Source organism: Lotus japonicus, chromosome 5 (genome assembly GCF_012489685.1).
Source record: "Lotus japonicus ecotype B-129 chromosome 5, LjGifu_v1.2".
Lineage (NCBI taxonomy): Eukaryota > Viridiplantae > Streptophyta > Magnoliopsida > Fabales > Fabaceae > Lotus > Lotus japonicus.
Genome location: NC_080045.1, coordinates 64,336,506 through 64,354,162, shown reverse-complemented (window position 1 = coordinate 64,354,162; position 17,657 = coordinate 64,336,506). Strand labels below are relative to the sequence as shown.

Below are 17,657 nucleotides of genomic sequence, written 5' to 3'. Positions count from 1 at the left end.
ATATAAAATTAAATCAAAATATGAAATAAAAGTGGTGGGGTAGGGGGTAGGGTGTTGAATGAAAAACCATTGGAGTGGGTAAAAGTTGAATGAAGTGTTGAACTGAAGAGAGAAGGTGATGTGGAGTGTTGGGAAGAGAAAAAGTGGAGTGTTGAGGGTGTTGAATGTTGAAACCATTGTGGGTAGTCTTAGGAGAATACATGAAAAACATTTAGGAGACCTGGAATTAAGGATTTTGCATCATCTCTTGAAGGGATCACACTTCTCCCATAAAATTGCTTTGTGCTAAGGAATGACTGGATATAGATTAAGACAAAGACCACAAATGAGGCTGGTGACAATGAAGGAAGTAAAACGATTTTACTCCTATGTAATTAATATTTTGGTTTAGAAGAGGTAATGTAGAAAATAGAAGGGATAAATTCACTTGTATTTTAGAGATAAGGTTGAGACTAACTAGATTCATGACATGAACAGATTCCATATTTTTTATCCTTTCTTGAAAAATCAGAAAGCTAGCTTATCTAAATCACTTCTCGTACTACATATCTGACAGAAAAACAAAATATTTTCAGAAAAATATGATATGAGACGAGTATCTCCAAATCTCCAATCTCCAAAGATAGACAAATAGACAATCTTGGATGTCCCGTAATTACTAGTACTGTTTGCCCTGCTGCAATTCTCACCGCCTTCACGTGCAAATTATTACATTTCCCTTTTCTTTTATCTCCACCAAGATACTCCAGCAGCAGCAAGCAACAAACCCCCCTGATTTAATTTTTTATTTTGTCGAGGTTGATGTCGTTTGACTCGATTTTATGTAGGATAGTTTCATAGGTTTACTTTACATATTTAGCTTTTTAGTTTTTACTATGATTTAAAATTCGACGGATCAATATTTTTCACAAAAATAATCAGTAGTAATAAAGAAACCAATAGATTTATTTAAATAAAAAAATATATATAAAAAATTTAATAAATAAAATATAAATTTTTTATTCCACTTATCTTATTTTAAATGTGATTGGTTCAGACCATAGATTATTTATTTAACCCACACCATAGTTAGATACTGGTTAGATTGTACTATTGTCTGAAGAAACGCGTGTCCTTCAATTGAAAACAATATGAGTTAGCTGCTTCATTCACTACACTACACTACACTACCAGCTAACAGAGACAGCTTTCAGCTTCTACTACTCCACCGACTCCTTCACTCTCTCTTCCTCCTTCATCTCATTCCCCTTTCTGCAATGGAAGATGCGGAATGGGTTCTGGTGCAGCGCCCCCCACAGAAAGACTGGTGGAACCCGACTTCAGCCAATGCAGTGGGTGATGGACCTTCTAGACCCTTGAAGGTTACTTTTTCTGGGCCTGCAAAGCACTGGACCGATGCCATCCCCATTGGCAATGGCCATCTTGGAGCCATGGTTTGGGGTGGCGTGCAATCGGAAATTCTCCAGCTCAATGGTAATCAAACCCCTCAAAAAACTTCCAATCTGTTACATATTTAGTTTAGTTCATGTTGCTTTGATCCAAAATGGCAATTGATTTGAGGCTTAGAAGCTTAATACACTCTGTCTTTGAGCTATATATAGTTCCTGCTATTTGTTACCCGAGATTCTGATTAATATTTTGAGCATCAGAAATGTTAGACTGTGCTATTGCTTGATTTGTTGTTATACCTGATTTGGGACAATTACCCTAAGTGACACACAGCATGTAGCTACTTTGATGGGAAGGCTGCATTGTGTCCTGAATTTACCATCAATTATTTGTTGGATCCAATGGGGATCAGGGAGAAAAATATGGTCTGAGAGTTCAATGTTTTCATATGGTGGGCAATAATACTATAGGCATTTCTAGTTGTAAAGGCATTTAGGATAATAGGCATGAAGTCATGCTGCATTGTGCGTAGCGAAGCCAAATTAGCTGTGTCTTTCTCGTTCGTTATGCATGCTAATGTGAACATTCAAAATTATTTTGTAGAGGACACACTTTGGACTGGGATTCCTGGCGATTACACAAAAAAAACTGCTCCTGAAGCGCTGGCTGAAGTTCGAAAACTTGTTGATGATAGAAAATACTCTGAAGCTACGGCAGCAGCTGTCAAGTTGTCAGGAGATCCTTCTGATGTATGTCATATCCTTCCTTTATTTATGAGAAGCAATGCAAATTTTTATTTATTAGACAACCCACCAACATGTATATAAACATAGGAATTGGAGTAGGAGGATTTTTCTTTAATAATATATGTCACATGTTTTTATTAAACTAGTATCATCATTCATCGTTTCTCCCCCCCCCCCCCCCCCCCCCCCCTCCTTTTCCAGAAAAATCCTCACCCATTTTGATGTTGTTGGTGCATGAGTTAAGGAAGCTTTATGCAATGTTGGCAGTCATGGCTAACTCTTATTTCTTGATATGAAGGTATACCAACTTATTGGGGACATCAAGTTGGAATTTGATGATTCTCATCTTAAATATTCAGAAGAGTCTTATCGTAGAGAGCTCGATTTGGATAATGCAACAGTGAAAGTAAAATATTCTGTTGGTGATGTAGAATTTTCCAGAGAACATTTTGCTTCTAATCCAGATCAAGTGATAGTGGCAAGGTTTTCTGCAAGCAAGTCAGCGTCATTATCATTTACAGTGTCTTTGGATAGCAAATTACATGACAATTTACGGGTAAATGGCCAAAATCAGATAATAATGGAAGGAAGTTGTCCTGGTTCTAGGATCAGGCCAAAAGTGAATTCTAATGACCCTCCAAAAGGAATTCAATTTTCTGCAGTTCTTGATATACAAATTAGTAATGACAAAGGGGTTATACATGTCTTGGATGATAAGAAGCTAAGAGTTGAAGGTTCAGATTGGGCTATTTTACTTCTGACAGCTTCTTCTTCTTTTGATGGCCCATTTACTAAGCCTGAAGACTCTAAGAAAGATCCCACATCTGAGTCCCTTAGTAAGATGAAGTCTGTGAAAAGTGTTTCATATGCCGATCTTTATGCACGTCACTTGGATGACTATCAGAATCTATTTCATCGTGTCTCATTGCAACTCTCTAAAAGCTCAAAGAATGTTTTAGGAAAATCTGTTTTGGACGAAAGGAAATTGGTTTCCCCTCAAACTAACATCTCTCAAATGGGAGGTGATGAAACCATTCCAACTTCAGCAAGAGTCAAATCATTTCAAACTGACGAAGATCCTTCCTTTGTGGAGCTTTTGTTTCAATATGGTCGATATCTACTAATTTCTTGTTCACGTCCTGGAACTCAGCCGGCAAACTTACAGGGTATATGGAACAAAGATCTCGAGCCTGCATGGGAGTATGTTTTCCTTTTCCCTTTTTCCTTCTTCCCTCTCATAGCAATAAATTGATAAATGAATGAAAAAAAGGTGCAACTGTATGCTATATAGTATCAAGATTATATAGTGGCTTAGAGTTTTAGATGGATATGGATTATCAAATATATCTAGAAGCAACTTCATGAATGATTTATTAAAGTTTGTAATTTGTATCATTTCTTTTGTCATCCAGTGGTGCTCCTCACACTAATATTAATCTTCAAATGAATTATTGGCCGTCTCTGTCTTGCAACCTACACGAATGCCAAGAGCCGTTATTTGATTTCATTTACTCTTTGTCAGTCAATGGTAGTAAAACTGCAAAGGTATTGTCTTTTTCACTCTCCCTTTCTTATTATTCTTGGCATTCTATTAAAGAAAGGGATCCTTTATGCTTGTTAGCTAACAGTGACTTTGTACACTTGTCCCTCCCCTTTGCCCACAAATCTATAGCAACGCAAAAAAAATGAAAGGAAAAAAAAATAGTTTCAACTTTCAAGTATTGCCATTTTCACAGCATCTGGTCACAATGTCATCAATTTTATATATTCTATCCAGAATTTCATTTGATCCAGCACACAGGTGAACTATGAAGCAAATGGTTGGGTTGTGCATCAAGTTTCTGACATATGGGCCAAAACATCCCCAGATCGAGGTGAGGCTGTTTGGGCTTTATGGCCAATGGGTGGAGCTTGGCTTTGTTGCCATCTATGGGAGCATTATACTTATACAATGGACAAAGTAAGTTCTGGTTTTTCAATAAATTATCTAAACCTTTATTTAAAATATTGACTTAAAATTGGTCTTGTGTAAATGGCTGTGTTGGGGATTTAACAATTTCAAAATTCCCCAAGTTATTTAATTTGCAGATCAATAACCATCATTTTTTATCTGACTGATCTGCTTCTATTTTCATGGCATTACAATGAGTTGAACTCAATTTGTTGAAACATGCTATTCAAACACATTTTTGTGACTGGGCACTTTGACCTGTTTTGGCTTATTATGTTTTACATTAACAATGAGATTTCAAACTGATACTTATCCAAATAATTCTTTGTTTTTCCTTCTAGGGAACAAGAAGCTGTATACATATTATGAACTTCCATTGAAATTACAAAACATTTTCAGATTCATGTTTTATTTTATGGGTGTATAGATGCAACTATTTACTGCTGTATTACCATTACTTTTATAGGCTACAACTCATAAATATAACCCAGTTATATGATACAAACTACTGCAGGATGGATAACCTAATATATTATGATGGCATGACCGCATGGGCATCTATGTATTTTGTATTTGCAATCATAATTGATGCTTAATTTTCTTTAATATTAGGGTTTTCTCAAAAATAAAGCATATCCTTTGTTGGAAGGATGTACATCATTTTTGCTGGATTGGTTGATTCAAGGCCATGATGGATTGTTGGAAACTAACCCATCAACTTCACCAGAGCACATGTTCACTGCACCAGATCAAAAGCCTGCTAGCGTAAGCTACTCATCAACCATGGACATTTCAATCATAAAAGAAGTATTCTCCATAATCATATCTGCTGCTGAGGTAAAACTGATCTTAGTGCTCAAAATTAGTTTCCTATTATCCTAATTTTACCTTGGCCACTAAGTTTCTCAAAAATAGGTTCTGGGAAGACAAGATGATGCTATTATCAAAAGAGTTACCGAGTCTCTGCCTAAGCTCCCTCCAACAAAAATCTCTAGGGATGGATCCATTATGGAATGGGTATGAAATTATATTTGATATTTGCATTCCTTCCTCCATCTCTCAAGTGTCAATTTGGCCAGTTTTTGTCACCTGATGTCTTGCTTTGATTCGCAACGACAGAGTTAGCAATTCCATGTTAACTTTAACACCTTATTTATTTGGCAGGCAGAAGATTTTCAGGACCCAGATATACATCATAGACATGTTTCCCATCTGTTTGGCCTGTTTCCAGGACACACAATCAGTCTTGAGAAAACTCCAGACCTTTGTAAAGCTGTGGATTATAGTCTAATTAAAAGAGGTATTTTATGAGAACTTTAGATGATGAATTCTTTTCAGTGATAGTAGTTTTTTTCCTCTTTGAATATGCTTGGCTATTACTTTTTCTGTTGAAAATCCGTATCTTAGATGAACTAAAACAGCCGCATGTAATTATTAATATCTGATTAGAATATAGTTATATAAGATGTAGTATAATAAACGATGTGTTAGTTGCTTTTGAATAATTAAAGGGATTTTATGAGTTTAGACTTGAGTACACCTTCACAATTCACTGTCTGCTGTCTTAAAGCTTCTAGGGGGTTTAGAAGACTGTTATATTGGTACTCCTGCAATTATATATCTCATTACAGACTACAATATTTATGCTCAACCTTGTATATATGACGAAAAGTTGTATGTTTTTAATATAGAATGCTAGAAATAATATAATTCAACATTAATTGCCATTGTTGCATGGTATTACAGGGGATGAAGGTCCAGGGTGGTCAACAACTTGGAAAGCTTCATTATGGGCTCACCTTCACAACAGTGAGCATGCATATCGCATGATAAAGCACTTGATCGTTTTGGTAGACCCTGAACATGAAAGTGATTACGAAGGAGGACTTTACAGTAACCTGTTCACAACACATCCCCCTTTCCAGATTGATGCAAACTTTGGGTAAGCCCCATCTTTATGAATGAACTGTTGAACGTTTGTGCATCTTGTCAATTTCACTTTCATCATATGAGCTGAAGTATTTTTAAGGCTTCAAATTTTGTTCATGAATGTCAATGTTTTCTGATAGACCTTGTGTGCTCATTGAGTCAGTGTGTTTTCCCCTGATCTGAACATTTTGCAATTATCATATCTGATTGAATTTGTTATTGCATCTTGTCCGCATTCTGACTTCAAAACTTGAGTTGGGTCTAATCTACCCTAAAAGCTAGATCATGTGTGGGGATTTCTCTACCCTTTATAAGGACTATTTTGGTCATATCTTTAGTCAATGTGAGACCTGAACTTATACATCATAGTTCTTTAGTTCTTAATTTAGTTCAAACCGGTGGAGAAATTCATATGATTCTAAATTTATGATTGGAACCATGACATCATAGTTATTTTTTATTTTGAACTTCACCCACCTGTTTGGGAGATGTAACCTTCAAAGTTGTATGTAGAAACCTTGGCCTATGACTAAAAGTTCTGTCTATTAAAATTTGTAAATGTTGAAAATACACACACTGAAAATTGGTAATGTTACCCGATATCTGAATCAGTTTAGCTGAGGGAAAACAATGTTTGTTGTCAGGTTTTCAACAGCAATTGCAGAAATGCTTGTTCAAAGCACACTGAAGGACCTCTACTTGCTTCCCGCACTACCTCGCGGAAAATGGGCAAATGGTTGTGTAAAAGGATTAAAAGCACGTGGTGGCGTGACAGTCAACATCTGCTGGAAAGAAGGAGATCTGCGTGAAGTGGGGCTTTGGTCAGAAAACCAGAATTCCCGAGTGAGACTACATTATAGAGGAACCATGGTCTTAGCAAATTTATCACCTGGCAGAGTTTACTCATATAATAACCAGTTGAAGTGTGTGAAGACATACTCACTTAGCCAACTGAGTCTTTGAAATTTTCTTGTCTGAATTTTCCTACAGAATAACATACATTGCTTTTTGCCTCCTGTCATTGGACTCAATGTTGAAGTTTGATAGTTTTCTCTTCTTTTTCTTTATGATTATTCTTCGACAGTTATTTAGCCACAGAAGATGTAATTTAACTGAGAAGTTTCTTTCATTACTTTTGTTGTGCGGTTGAGGGTGTAAAACCTGGTAATATCACTGTCATTTTGTTATTAACTTCACACGACACAAATGGATGATGAATGTTTTCTGGAGCAACAAGATGTTAAGAAAGGTGGTCTAGGCTTTTCAAATTAGAAAATTGTATGGACGGAGATTCAGGGTTAAGAATTTAGATAAAGAGGTGGAGTCATTTTATATTAATAAATTAATTACTTTTAAAAATTGCTACATTAAAATTTAGTTTTTTTGAATCTCCAGTTCTTACATATTGAATAATTCATTTAAATCAATTATCACATTTCCCTTATATTCCTAAGTTTTACAATTTCTATGTAAAATATATTTATAATGCACCAAATACTACCTAGTGAATTAAAAAATCAGAAATACAATTTGTCTAAATGACCCTGGCCCTGTAAAAATTAGGGTTAAATCACTCTAGTTTTAGATGGACCAATGATATTTGAGATAAGTGATAAAATATGAAACTATTAACCCACTTATTTTAAATATCATTGATTTACCTACGACTTGAGTGATTTAACCTAAATTTTTGTAGAGTCATTTTCACAACTTTCATCTAGATATTGTAACTCAAAATATAGTATTCTATTATTCAATCAAATCTAGATACAATCCTTAAACCATTTATTTGTCATTGATATTAAGGAAACAATTAGCATTTGCAATGACAAATGTGTTCGTTGCCATATTTTTTGCAGAATCCCCCATTCCAACAGGACTTCCCATTTGAGCAAAGGTCATGACAATGTTGGTCAGCACTAGTACCCGGAATGCAGCTAGGCATATGATTGTCACTACAGCACTTAAAATCTTGACTCATTGCTTTCTCATAACCTGATTCCACATGAATTAAGTTTACATAAGAAAAATGCGTTGTAACTTACTTTTTTTACAACACTTATTTTGTAACTTACTAACTTTATTACGAGGAAATAGTAACTATCAATTGTAAAGATAAAAAAGAAATTAGGTTTTAAAAATAAGTTTATGGCTAAGTTTATTTAAAATAATCTCCGTTTTAGAAAGGATAGAAATCATACTCAAATAAAAATTTATTTTTATAAATTGTAACCCAACACAAATCAGGTTTTTTTATTCTTATAAAAAAAAACTCTAAAGAATTAAACAAATACTTACTTAGATTAAAATCTAGTTTTCTTTTAAAGTAAAACAAAAGGTTTGAATAAAAAAAGTAAAACAAAAGGCCCTTAGTTTTAAAAATATTATAAAAAGTTATAAAAATATAATTGTGTCTTTGCAGCATAATTTTTTCAAACGAGGGACATATTCCTGTGTGACCGCATTAAGAAGCAGAAAGATAAGTAGGTTTATTTCTTGAGTTTAATGGATATGCACTGACAGTGTAAAATAGTTTTACACAGTCATCAAATCAAAGCATGCCACATAGGAGAGATAATTACATTTGACTTTAATTTTAATTAAAAGAATAAGATATTTTCTGATTTGGCGGAATTCAAGTGGATGTCTGTGTAAAACTATTTTACACTGTCAGTGTATATCCATTAAACTCTTATTTCTTAAGCATTAAAGGTTGAAATATGTTTGATTTTGATTAAATTGAAAAACGAACATCATGAAATTAAACTTACCTGATAATAAAATGATGAAGAAAATAGTGGCAAATGGTACAAGTCTTCCTGCTCCAACCATCTTCAAATTAACTAATGCTAGGAATAAAATTGTATTTTCTCTGTTAGTATACTACTATCAGGTGAATGGTGACATTTATATAAAATGGAGGAATCGATAACGAAAATGTACATTAAATGTATATGGAGGTTATTTTTGTTTTGTACATGTCTATGAAAATGCTAATTAAGATTTTTTAATCTTAAAATTTTAACATATAAAAAAAAATTTCTTTTGGGACACCCTTTCGATTTATTGATTAATAAAATCTCTTTTTGCTCTAAAAAAACATATAAAATATATTAATTATTTAAAATAAATTCCAATTATAAAAAGGATAAAACTTAGATCAAGTTCCTTACCTCCATTCCATCAAGTTTATGTATAATTTCTCAAATTTTGACAATAAATTCTTAATAAATGACATTTATTTTTAGAAATAGTTGCACATGTGTCATCACATGATTGGTAAACTTGATGAAATAGATTTAAGGAACTTGATCTAAGTTTCTCCCTTATAAAAATTAAAAAAATTACTTTAAAAATATTTTGAATTTAAGGATATTGTTTCATTTATAAGGAAAAAATAAAATTTGAGTATTAATTACTTGTGAAATTAAAAATATATTATTGGTATTGAATTATATTAATATATAACATTTCTTGTATTAGCATTGATAACAAATTAATTTTTTCTAAATTTTAATTCATCATTCCATGTGAAAAGTGATTATCAATTTTGACTTTTAAATTTATCGTATTAATTAGTCAAATATTGATGGTAAGGTTAGTAATTCATAAAACTTGACAAAAAATACAAAAATAGTACATATGATCAACATTTGACTATGTGTGTGTTTGGAAAACTTATCCAGGATCCACGTTTGGCCCCGATCCACGTTTTCAAAAGCAAGAAATAGTTGCTTTTGGATTTCTTGATCCACGTTTGGTCTATCCAGATTTGAAACGAAACACACACATAGTTGCTTTTGGATTTCTGGATCCACGTTTGGTCTATCCAGATTTGAAACCAAACACACACTATGGTATTAACTAAATAGTATCAAAATTTTGATAACGATGAAAAAAAATTTGAACGTGACAAAAATTTAGGTTTAATAGCATTTTGGTAACTCACTTGCCACGATTTGATAGTTCTGGTTCAGGAAATTTATTAGCTTACAATACATAAGTTTATATTAAGTTTATATTAATTTAAACAAAATGTTAGCTTATACAGTGTTGACCAAACGCTGTATAATATTAAATTCTTATCAAACTTAATACTATCAGATTATTTTTTTTGATAATTACTATCAGAGTTTATACTATCGGGTCTTATATTGCACAACATATCAAACCGGCCATAAGAAATGCAAAGCAAGAAACGACATCGTTTGATGCAATGAATGATGAATCATATATCCGAATAATCCTCAGCAAAACCTACCACTACCACTAAACCCTCACAAAACCCTAACATTTCGATTTCCACCTCTCTCACAGACACAGAAATGGCGTGGCGATCCGGATCCGCATCTCGCTCCCTCATCTCAACAGCCAGGGCATCACTCCGCCCTTCCGTTCCCTCACCCCTCCCCCGCCTCTCTCCGCCACCAATTGCCGCTCCTCGCCGCCGCTTCTCCATCCCTACTTCCAGGTCCCATTTCCACCCCTTTTACTTTTCTCAATTCCAATCGAATTCTATTTGATTTTCTCTGATTCAATTGTAATTTTTGGATGAGGAACAGGAATTTTGGGCCAATGGGTTGCACGCAATCGCTTTTACCTCTGCACAGTACGATGGCTGTTAGCTGCATGACATCACACCTTGCCGTCGGTGCCCGGTCTTGCTGCGAGTTGCCCCATGGTACCTTCCGTCGTTCTTGTCAAGATCGCTAATAGTCTCTTTGTGAGTCTTGCTTGTTCTAGGATTTGTATGAGAAAATTTTCAAAATGGTTCATGTTGTTTTTGCATTTTGAAAATTCTGGAGTCTAGATAGAAATCCTTGAATTGTTTGTAGGCTTAATAGATGTTAAAAATTAGCTAGCCATTTGTTGCTCAATGTGAAGAGATGAATTGGGTAGAGCTTTGTGAGTCTAAGGTATTGGGATTCGAATTTATAGGGAATGGAAAAGATGGGTGATGCGCAAAGGAAATCAATCATCCAATGGCAGCAGAAGGTTGCTTGTTGCATTGTAGGTTCCTTTATTTTACCTTATTCAAAATTTCAAATGCTATAATTTGTTTTTTTCAATTAAATATGCAAATGAGTTAGCGAGAACTAAAAGTAGTAGTCACTTGTTGGATTTTCCTGAACATTCAAACTAAATGCAACTATTCTTTTGGTTCATTGCTATCTGCTCTTTTTTTTCCCTTGGGCATGTCCATTCTGTGTGGATATTTTTTTGTTAATTTGTGACATTGAAACTCCTGTGTTCTGAGTGAGATGTTATTGCTGTAGTCCTAATTGAATTCAAACTCAGATCGCATCCTTGCTCCTTTGTTTGTTTTCTGGCTTTTCATTCTTTATTCAACTGTGTAACTTTTGCAAGTTTTTGTTTCTACACCATTATGGAAATGCTTTGGCCAAAATATCAAATGATTTATGTTCTTCTGCAAGAAATACAGAGGATTCGAACAAAATTTCACGTCAATGGGTCAATCTTGGGCAATTGTTCTCTGTTTTTTCTTGCATACATTTACTTTCACAAAAATGAAATCCATGCCAGAGTCGTCCTTGAAATGGCTGTAGTTCCCAGCCCTTTCATCAGTTCTTCTGGTCTAATTACTAATTGGTAAACTGCATTCCTTTCACAGGTGATCCTGATTCCTGAGTTGAGGTACTAAATTCCCATTGTTAATTATTTATAAAATAAGATGACCTCCTTGACCCCACTCCAAATCTTTTGATATGAAAAATGTATAAGATAATGAAGTTGCTCTCTGCTTGAAATTCTTCTTATTCAAGACAATTTGAAAGCTTCAGGCAGCTAGACTTGGTTGCCAAATCTGTCCTTTCATGTGAAGAATGTTACAACCTTTTCCCATCCCTTTAAGTATTTTTATCATTAAAGAAAGAAACTTATATCAACACTGCTTTCTACTTTTTTGAATTGATGCATTCTTTCTCAGTAAGGTTTATATTAGACAAGGGTGTTATGTTATGACTGCTTCATCCAATTTTGAAATTTCTGTTCTTTTGGTGGTTTCAAGTTCTGAAGTAACAATTGCAATGCATGCCCTTGAGCATATAATTTGTGAAAAGTTACCTTTATATAATTTAAACTTATGAAAAAATGACTGGATGCTAGGTTTTGCAACATTGTCTAAAATTTAACATAATGTATTCTCTTTGTACTTATATGCTATTTTTGTATGATTTGCTTTGCTGTTGCAGGTACGTGAGGAAATTTGCTTAGTTGCCTTCAAGAATATGGAGGACCAATAATTGTGGGTAGTATTGCCTGGGAAGTACTGTTGTCGGAATCTTGAATGAGACTGCATCTGTTATGAATATGACCTTTTTAATCTGGCTATTTTTGGCTTAGGATGGAATAACCTATTTTTTCTTTCCAAAGAGCGACATTATTTAAGATTGGTTCTTGATTCTTCATGAATCTAGTTTTTGGTTGAATGCTGTACATTTGTGGTGTTTATTTCAACTATTTGGGAATGGGGAAATGCTAGCAACACACTCCAATATTATTTTTTAATCGGTTGAAATTTGTGTGGACACAATTAATTAAATAGTTTCCACTTAGTGTGGTGTGTTTTATTCCCTAACTAATATTAGTTTCAACTAATAAGAATAAACATTTTTGAAAAGAGTGCCTAAGAGGCTAAGAATGTGATATTAAGCACTTCTAATGAGAAATACTAGTATTGTATTTAATTGTGTGTGGACTGGAGGGGATGTTCATTGGCGTTGGGGAAGAAAACAGACCAGCATATATTGATTTTGCTAGAAATTGTAAAGAGGTTCAGTTAACATAAATCTAAACAGTTTAGAAGTAAAATCTTAACAAGAATTTTTTTGAAAAAAATGAAATTAATTTTTTCGCTTAAAGTAAGTATACCTTGCAGCTCCTTCTGCTGACTACTAGTACGCATCATTTTTGCATTGATATAATAAGCACTTCCCTAAGAATAAAAAAAAATTGGGAAGTGCTTATTTTTAGCTATGGATATAATCATTCATCGGGTTTAAACCCTATGCTAAAAGTTTTTGCAATGGTTTAAATCCCTCTAATATATTAGCCAAATTTTGTCACTGTTGTTATGGGATGCTATTAAAAGCTAATATGGCTAACAGAAATCTAACTTAGTAATGTCACATGATCATAGGCTCAGCTTCTTCCTTTTCAAACTTCAAGCCGAATTCATAGCCACATAAATACCCATGCTAGATAGCCACTGTCACCCCACCTTGCAAATCATCACGATAGAGATGTTACACACAAAGAGCACCACGCTTTTCGATTCAAAGAGCAGATTTTTCTGTTATCAATTATTAAGCATGAGCAGTCACAAACTTCACTAATAAGAACCGAACATTGTATGATAGCCCCACTTGCTTGGCAAACTTTCAACCTCTAAGCTTAGTCCTAGAGCCAAGACAAAGGGCACTAGTTCCAAACTCAAATTTTCTCACTTTCGGACCCTACAAACTAACCAAACTTCCAAGTTCTTGCATGTGGAAATTTCAGTCCTTGTCAAAATATTGATTTCATAGGGCATATCAAATAAAATTTTAGCTGGCAACAAGTAATTGTTTGGATAAATATATTTAGACAATATCCTACTAGGATTAAAATTTAAAAGGCTCTAACCATAGAGGAGGAATGATTCACATAGAATAGCATGAAATAATAAAATCACAAAGCTCAAGAGGCATATGCATGGCTAGAAATCAAACAGAAACCAACAAATTGCAACTTTTGGACTTATGTTTTTTAATAATGTTTGGATTCGCGTCGTAGAGTTCTAGAATCAAGTTTGGTGGCCGTCAAATGTGGAGAGCTAGCCAATTTAAGATGTTTGGATCCTCTATTTTCAGAATCGATTTCAACACTAGAATTGATTTTAGCTGAAGCATGAGAGGCTAGCTTCTCCGTGAAAGAGAGTACAAAAACCCTAAGCCCCAAAATCAGCCACTGCAAGCAAATAAATTTTAACTTTGGCTCATTCCAAGTCCAATAGTTGAATGAAACTCCTACCTCTTACATCGGTTGTTGCTCGCGGCCACATAGGCAACCTTTGATGGCCTGAGTTTAGATACTCAACTAAATGGTCTTTCAAAAAATTTATTGACCTTATAAATTTGTTTATTGATTAATACTTATTTCGGTATGACGTAGGCTAGTCCATAGATCCTATGAGCGGTTTGATATATTCCTATTCCTAATCATAACGTGAGTGGTGCAGGAACATTCCTAGTTTTGGCCTAATCATGTAGAACTGATCATAAGGACCCGGAAGAATGTGCCATTCTATTCAGCTCTATCTTCCAGCATCTGGAGCAACTATCCATGGAAATCGTAATAGTAATTTGATTATCATTGATCACGTCATGATTAATGGACCTTCTTTTTACCCTTATCTATTTGGTGAAGATTATGCAGACGCATCTATCTTATCTTTTTCTTTATGCAATATTTGTACTTTGATCTTGTTGGACCTCCATTCATGTATAAAACAATCTTGTTTAATCAATTCATGTAGGATCTATTTTTGTTTAAACCACAAAATTATTTGACAAAAAAAATCAAAGTAAATCCATAAGGAACTAAAACTAGAAATATCTATCTATGGCAACCCCTAGTTGATCCCAAAAGTCTTGACTCTGTTCCTTGAATTTGCTGTTATGCAATGCATGACCAAGCACTTTCTATCTCCAACTTAAACTCCACAAAGCAGAGTTGTGATTGGTTGGAGACTTGATGTGGTGTCTTTTTCCATGGTCTGTTTCAGAGAGGGAAGTGTGTGGAGAACCAACTTTACATAACAAGGGAATTGTGGAATTTTCCCTCCTTTAACGAGGGAAAGACAAAGTACAAGTGGCTTCATCCAGGACCATTGAAAAAGATAAACTAAGTGTAATTGGGTCCTTAATGCAATTCTCCCATTGTACGTATACTACGTGTGTGTGTTTGAATACAAGTTGAGTATAATGTGAGCAGACTCTCATCTCAATCTATAAGAATAGTTTCATTCAAAATAAGTGCTAATGTATTGCAGAGTGCCAACAGGTATTCAAACAAAGTTTTCATTGCCCACTTCAAGTTTGAAGAGGAACACCAATAAACCCCCACAAGAAAACGCCTAGCAGAGGATCTGGCTCGTCAGGGAAAACTAATCTAAAATAGCAAACAGAACATGTTATGTTGCTTCCAACTTTTCATCACCATTATTGGAAACAATCAATCAAGGAGAGGGTACCCTTCTCCCCCACAAAACATCAATTCAAATGTCGGCAATGGAAAGCTAATCCAACCCTACCTTATAATATGCCTGAGCTCACAAGTCAGGTCCTACTTTCACTATCACAAGTGGAATACAAAAGGTGGGAAGTAAACAAATAAGTTCATATTCCAGTGGCTAAAGTGGATAAACATGAAGACTCCATCTTGAAATCCCATCATATCCATTCATCCTACTCAGGAAAAAAAAACATAGCAGATAGGTTTGTTACATGATGGGGTAAGAAGCATATATGGCAGGCAGTTCAAATAAATTTGTGAGATTTGATTTTGACAGCTGATGGAAAAAGATTTAGTATTGTCAACCTTATATTTCGTTAGCTATTCGCCTATTCCTAAGATATCCCAATAAAGGTTAGGAACTTAGAACTATGCAAGGAGAGAAGAGGAAAGGAGAAAAAATTATAGTGGGGAATCCTAAGCTTGAAAGGAGGATGACATAAGCATTGTTCCCTCCAGCACCAAGCATCACTAGGTGGGGTAACTGATTGGGATGACATGAAATAAAAAAACATCCCTTCACCACTTCCATTACAATACATTTACACTCTCTGATATGATACCCATGTCCTAGTTTTTCTGCTTTTGATTAAACTTTAAAAGGATTCCAATAAGCCTTTTCACATCTATTCAACTTCCTCTGATCACTCTGAGAGGGAAATTGAAATGATGATCAAGGAAAATGAAACAATTGTTACAACAAACAAGGAACAAGCTAGTGAAGGGATGAGCACAGATAGCAACAATGATGGAAGAGAAGATGATAATCCAGAAGAGTGGTTGAACCTGAGCTTAGGAGGAGGAAGTTCACTCTCAACAGAAGGAGATGCTGAATCACAATCAAGACCACCACCACCACCTACTGCCAAAGTTTTTTCATGCAACTTCTGCAGGAGGAAGTTCTTCAGTTCACAAGCATTAGGAGGTCATCAGAATGCTCACAAAAGGGAAAGAGGTGCTGCCAGGAGATATCAATCTCAGAGGACGATGGCGCTAATGGGCTTGCCCATGAACACTCCCATGCTTCGAACACTTGGTGTCCAGCCCCATTCACTCGTGCACAAGCCATGCAGAGGTGGAACTGTGGTGGCACCAAGCTTTCATGAAGCATATGCAGCAGCAGGGATTGGAATGCCGTGTACACCTTTCGCGGCCGAGGATCAAACGGATCTGGTGTGGCCAGGGAGCTTTCGTATGGTTCTACAACAGCCCGAGCCACCACAGGAGCCACTCAAGCTTGATTTAGACCTCAGACTCTGATAGAATTTTGGTCTCAGCTTGGAGTTTCTGATATCACTAGGCCTGGAAGAAGAGACTGAATAACTCAGATGATAGTACTGCATAGTGATGGTAGCAGATTTATTACTTTCATTGTCTATACATGACTACATGTTTAGCACCATAAAACCCAATTTGTAACACCCTGGGTATCTGTTTTATTTCCTTGATGCTTGAAATAATTCCTAATGTGCAGTGCTCACTAAGCATGTGACTAACATAAAAAGGAGAATTTGCTTCTCTTTGTAAAAAATCTGATTTTCTTCCTACATGTCCTGTTAAACATCTTAGTGTATGTTTGAATTTTCATTGAACTCAACGTAGATCCATGTTGAACTCGATGTGGCAAAATCATGTTTCTCCAATACACATTAAACTCAACATACAAATACTAGTTTCTCCGTTATACCTTGATAGACGTAAAATCATGTTAACGTTACATCAACGCCAAACCAAACATACAATTACTCAATTGGGAAAAGGCTGAAATTTTACTAGCGAGGACTACCACATAACACTATGGGCGCTATGCACTTTCAGGATGGGATGATTCCAACATATGTAAAGCTTCAATTCTAAACTCGGAAGAACTTTAGTGTTATGGAAGTATAGATTACTCAGTACTTTGCATAAACATAGCCTACATTCAATTGACAGTTTATAGCATGGAACATGTGAGCCTAACTTGCCAAAAATAAAATTCCCCCTAAAATCACGGCACTGATAACTTTTCCAGTCCCATGAGCTGATGATACTATTGTTCCTCTGCAGAGAACAAAAAATTGCGATTTACTTCAGAAGTTGCATTGTTTCTATTCATCTTTTAACAGGCTTTCTCTAGTCATAGCAGTGTTCACAATTAAAAAATTAGGTGACCATTGTCAAATATACGCAGAAGAAAATTGTGTTTGAAAACCTAATAAATTTTCAGGTTAAGAGAAGCAAAAAAACCTACTTGAAATAGCTTGTGGGGGAAAAAAATGTATCTCTAACAATTTTAAACATGAATTGAACACAATGTAAATGTTTCAAGAGTACGAGATACTCATAATTTGGTAAAGCTATCGATG

At 35.0% G+C, this 17,657-nt stretch overlaps 3 protein-coding genes across 9 annotated transcripts; all 3 read left to right on the top strand.

Moving 5' to 3' along the window:
* Window positions 1-1,091: 1,091 nt before the first annotated feature.
* On the top strand, window positions 1,092-7,206 carry LOC130718806 (alpha-L-fucosidase 2). The gene is made up of 10 exons (XM_057569430.1): window positions 1,092-1,473; window positions 1,993-2,138; window positions 2,434-3,335; window positions 3,548-3,680; window positions 3,937-4,095; window positions 4,699-4,923; window positions 5,002-5,103; window positions 5,251-5,386; window positions 5,833-6,028; window positions 6,660-7,206. Exons 1-10 carry the CDS (start codon window positions 1,257-1,259, stop codon window positions 6,976-6,978), a joined length of 2,535 nt encoding a protein of 844 aa, XP_057425413.1. The 5' UTR covers window positions 1,092-1,256; the 3' UTR covers window positions 6,979-7,206.
* A 3,045-nt stretch (window positions 7,207-10,251) lies between these two features.
* Window positions 10,252-12,543, top strand: LOC130720552 (uncharacterized). 7 transcript variants are annotated; one of them, XR_009013152.1, is made up of 5 exons: window positions 10,252-10,486; window positions 10,578-10,738; window positions 10,954-11,025; window positions 11,648-11,670; window positions 12,228-12,543. XR_009013152.1 is itself a non-coding variant. In XM_057571206.1 (4 exons), exons 1-2 carry the CDS (start codon window positions 10,341-10,343, stop codon window positions 10,726-10,728), a joined length of 297 nt encoding a protein of 98 aa, XP_057427189.1. In that variant the 5' UTR covers window positions 10,255-10,340; the 3' UTR covers window positions 10,729-10,738; window positions 11,648-11,670; window positions 12,228-12,543. The 7 variants fall into 7 exon arrangements, 1 of the variants encoding a protein (XP_057427189.1); XR_009013154.1 differs by having other exon boundaries at window positions 10,253-10,486; window positions 10,578-10,696; XR_009013155.1 differs by lacking the exon at window positions 11,648-11,670 and having other exon boundaries at window positions 10,253-10,486; window positions 10,578-10,696.
* Window positions 12,544-15,546: 3,003 nt separating this feature from the next.
* Window positions 15,547-16,872, top strand: LOC130721045 (zinc finger protein 4-like). The gene has a single exon (XM_057571771.1). The coding sequence runs from the start codon at window positions 15,976-15,978 to the stop codon at window positions 16,567-16,569; it is 594 nt and encodes a 197-aa protein (XP_057427754.1). The 5' UTR covers window positions 15,547-15,975; the 3' UTR covers window positions 16,570-16,872.
* The last annotated feature ends 785 nt before the right edge of the window (window positions 16,873-17,657 follow it).

What these genes read in the sequence shown, in the direction of transcription:
- LOC130718806 (XM_057569430.1), top strand. Translation starts at nt 1,257, where the DNA reads ATGGAAGATGCGGAATGGGTTCTGGTGCAGCGCCCCCCACAGAAAGAC. An exon ending in GATCTCGAGCCTGCATGGGA is followed by an intron (nt 3,336 to 3,547) that starts GTATGTTTTCCT and finishes TTTGTCATCCAG; the next exon opens with TGGTGCTCCTCACACTAATA. An exon ending in ATGGATCCATTATGGAATGG is followed by an intron (nt 5,104 to 5,250) that starts GTATGAAATTAT and finishes TTTATTTGGCAG; the next exon opens with GCAGAAGATTTTCAGGACCC.
- LOC130720552 (XM_057571206.1), top strand. Translation starts at nt 10,341, where the DNA reads ATGGCGTGGCGATCCGGATCCGCATCTCGCTCCCTCATCTCAACAGCC. An exon ending in TTCTCCATCCCTACTTCCAG is followed by an intron (nt 10,487 to 10,577) that starts GTCCCATTTCCA and finishes GATGAGGAACAG; the next exon opens with GAATTTTGGGCCAATGGGTT.
- LOC130721045 (XM_057571771.1), top strand. Translation starts at nt 15,976, where the DNA reads ATGATGATCAAGGAAAATGAAACAATTGTTACAACAAACAAGGAACAA.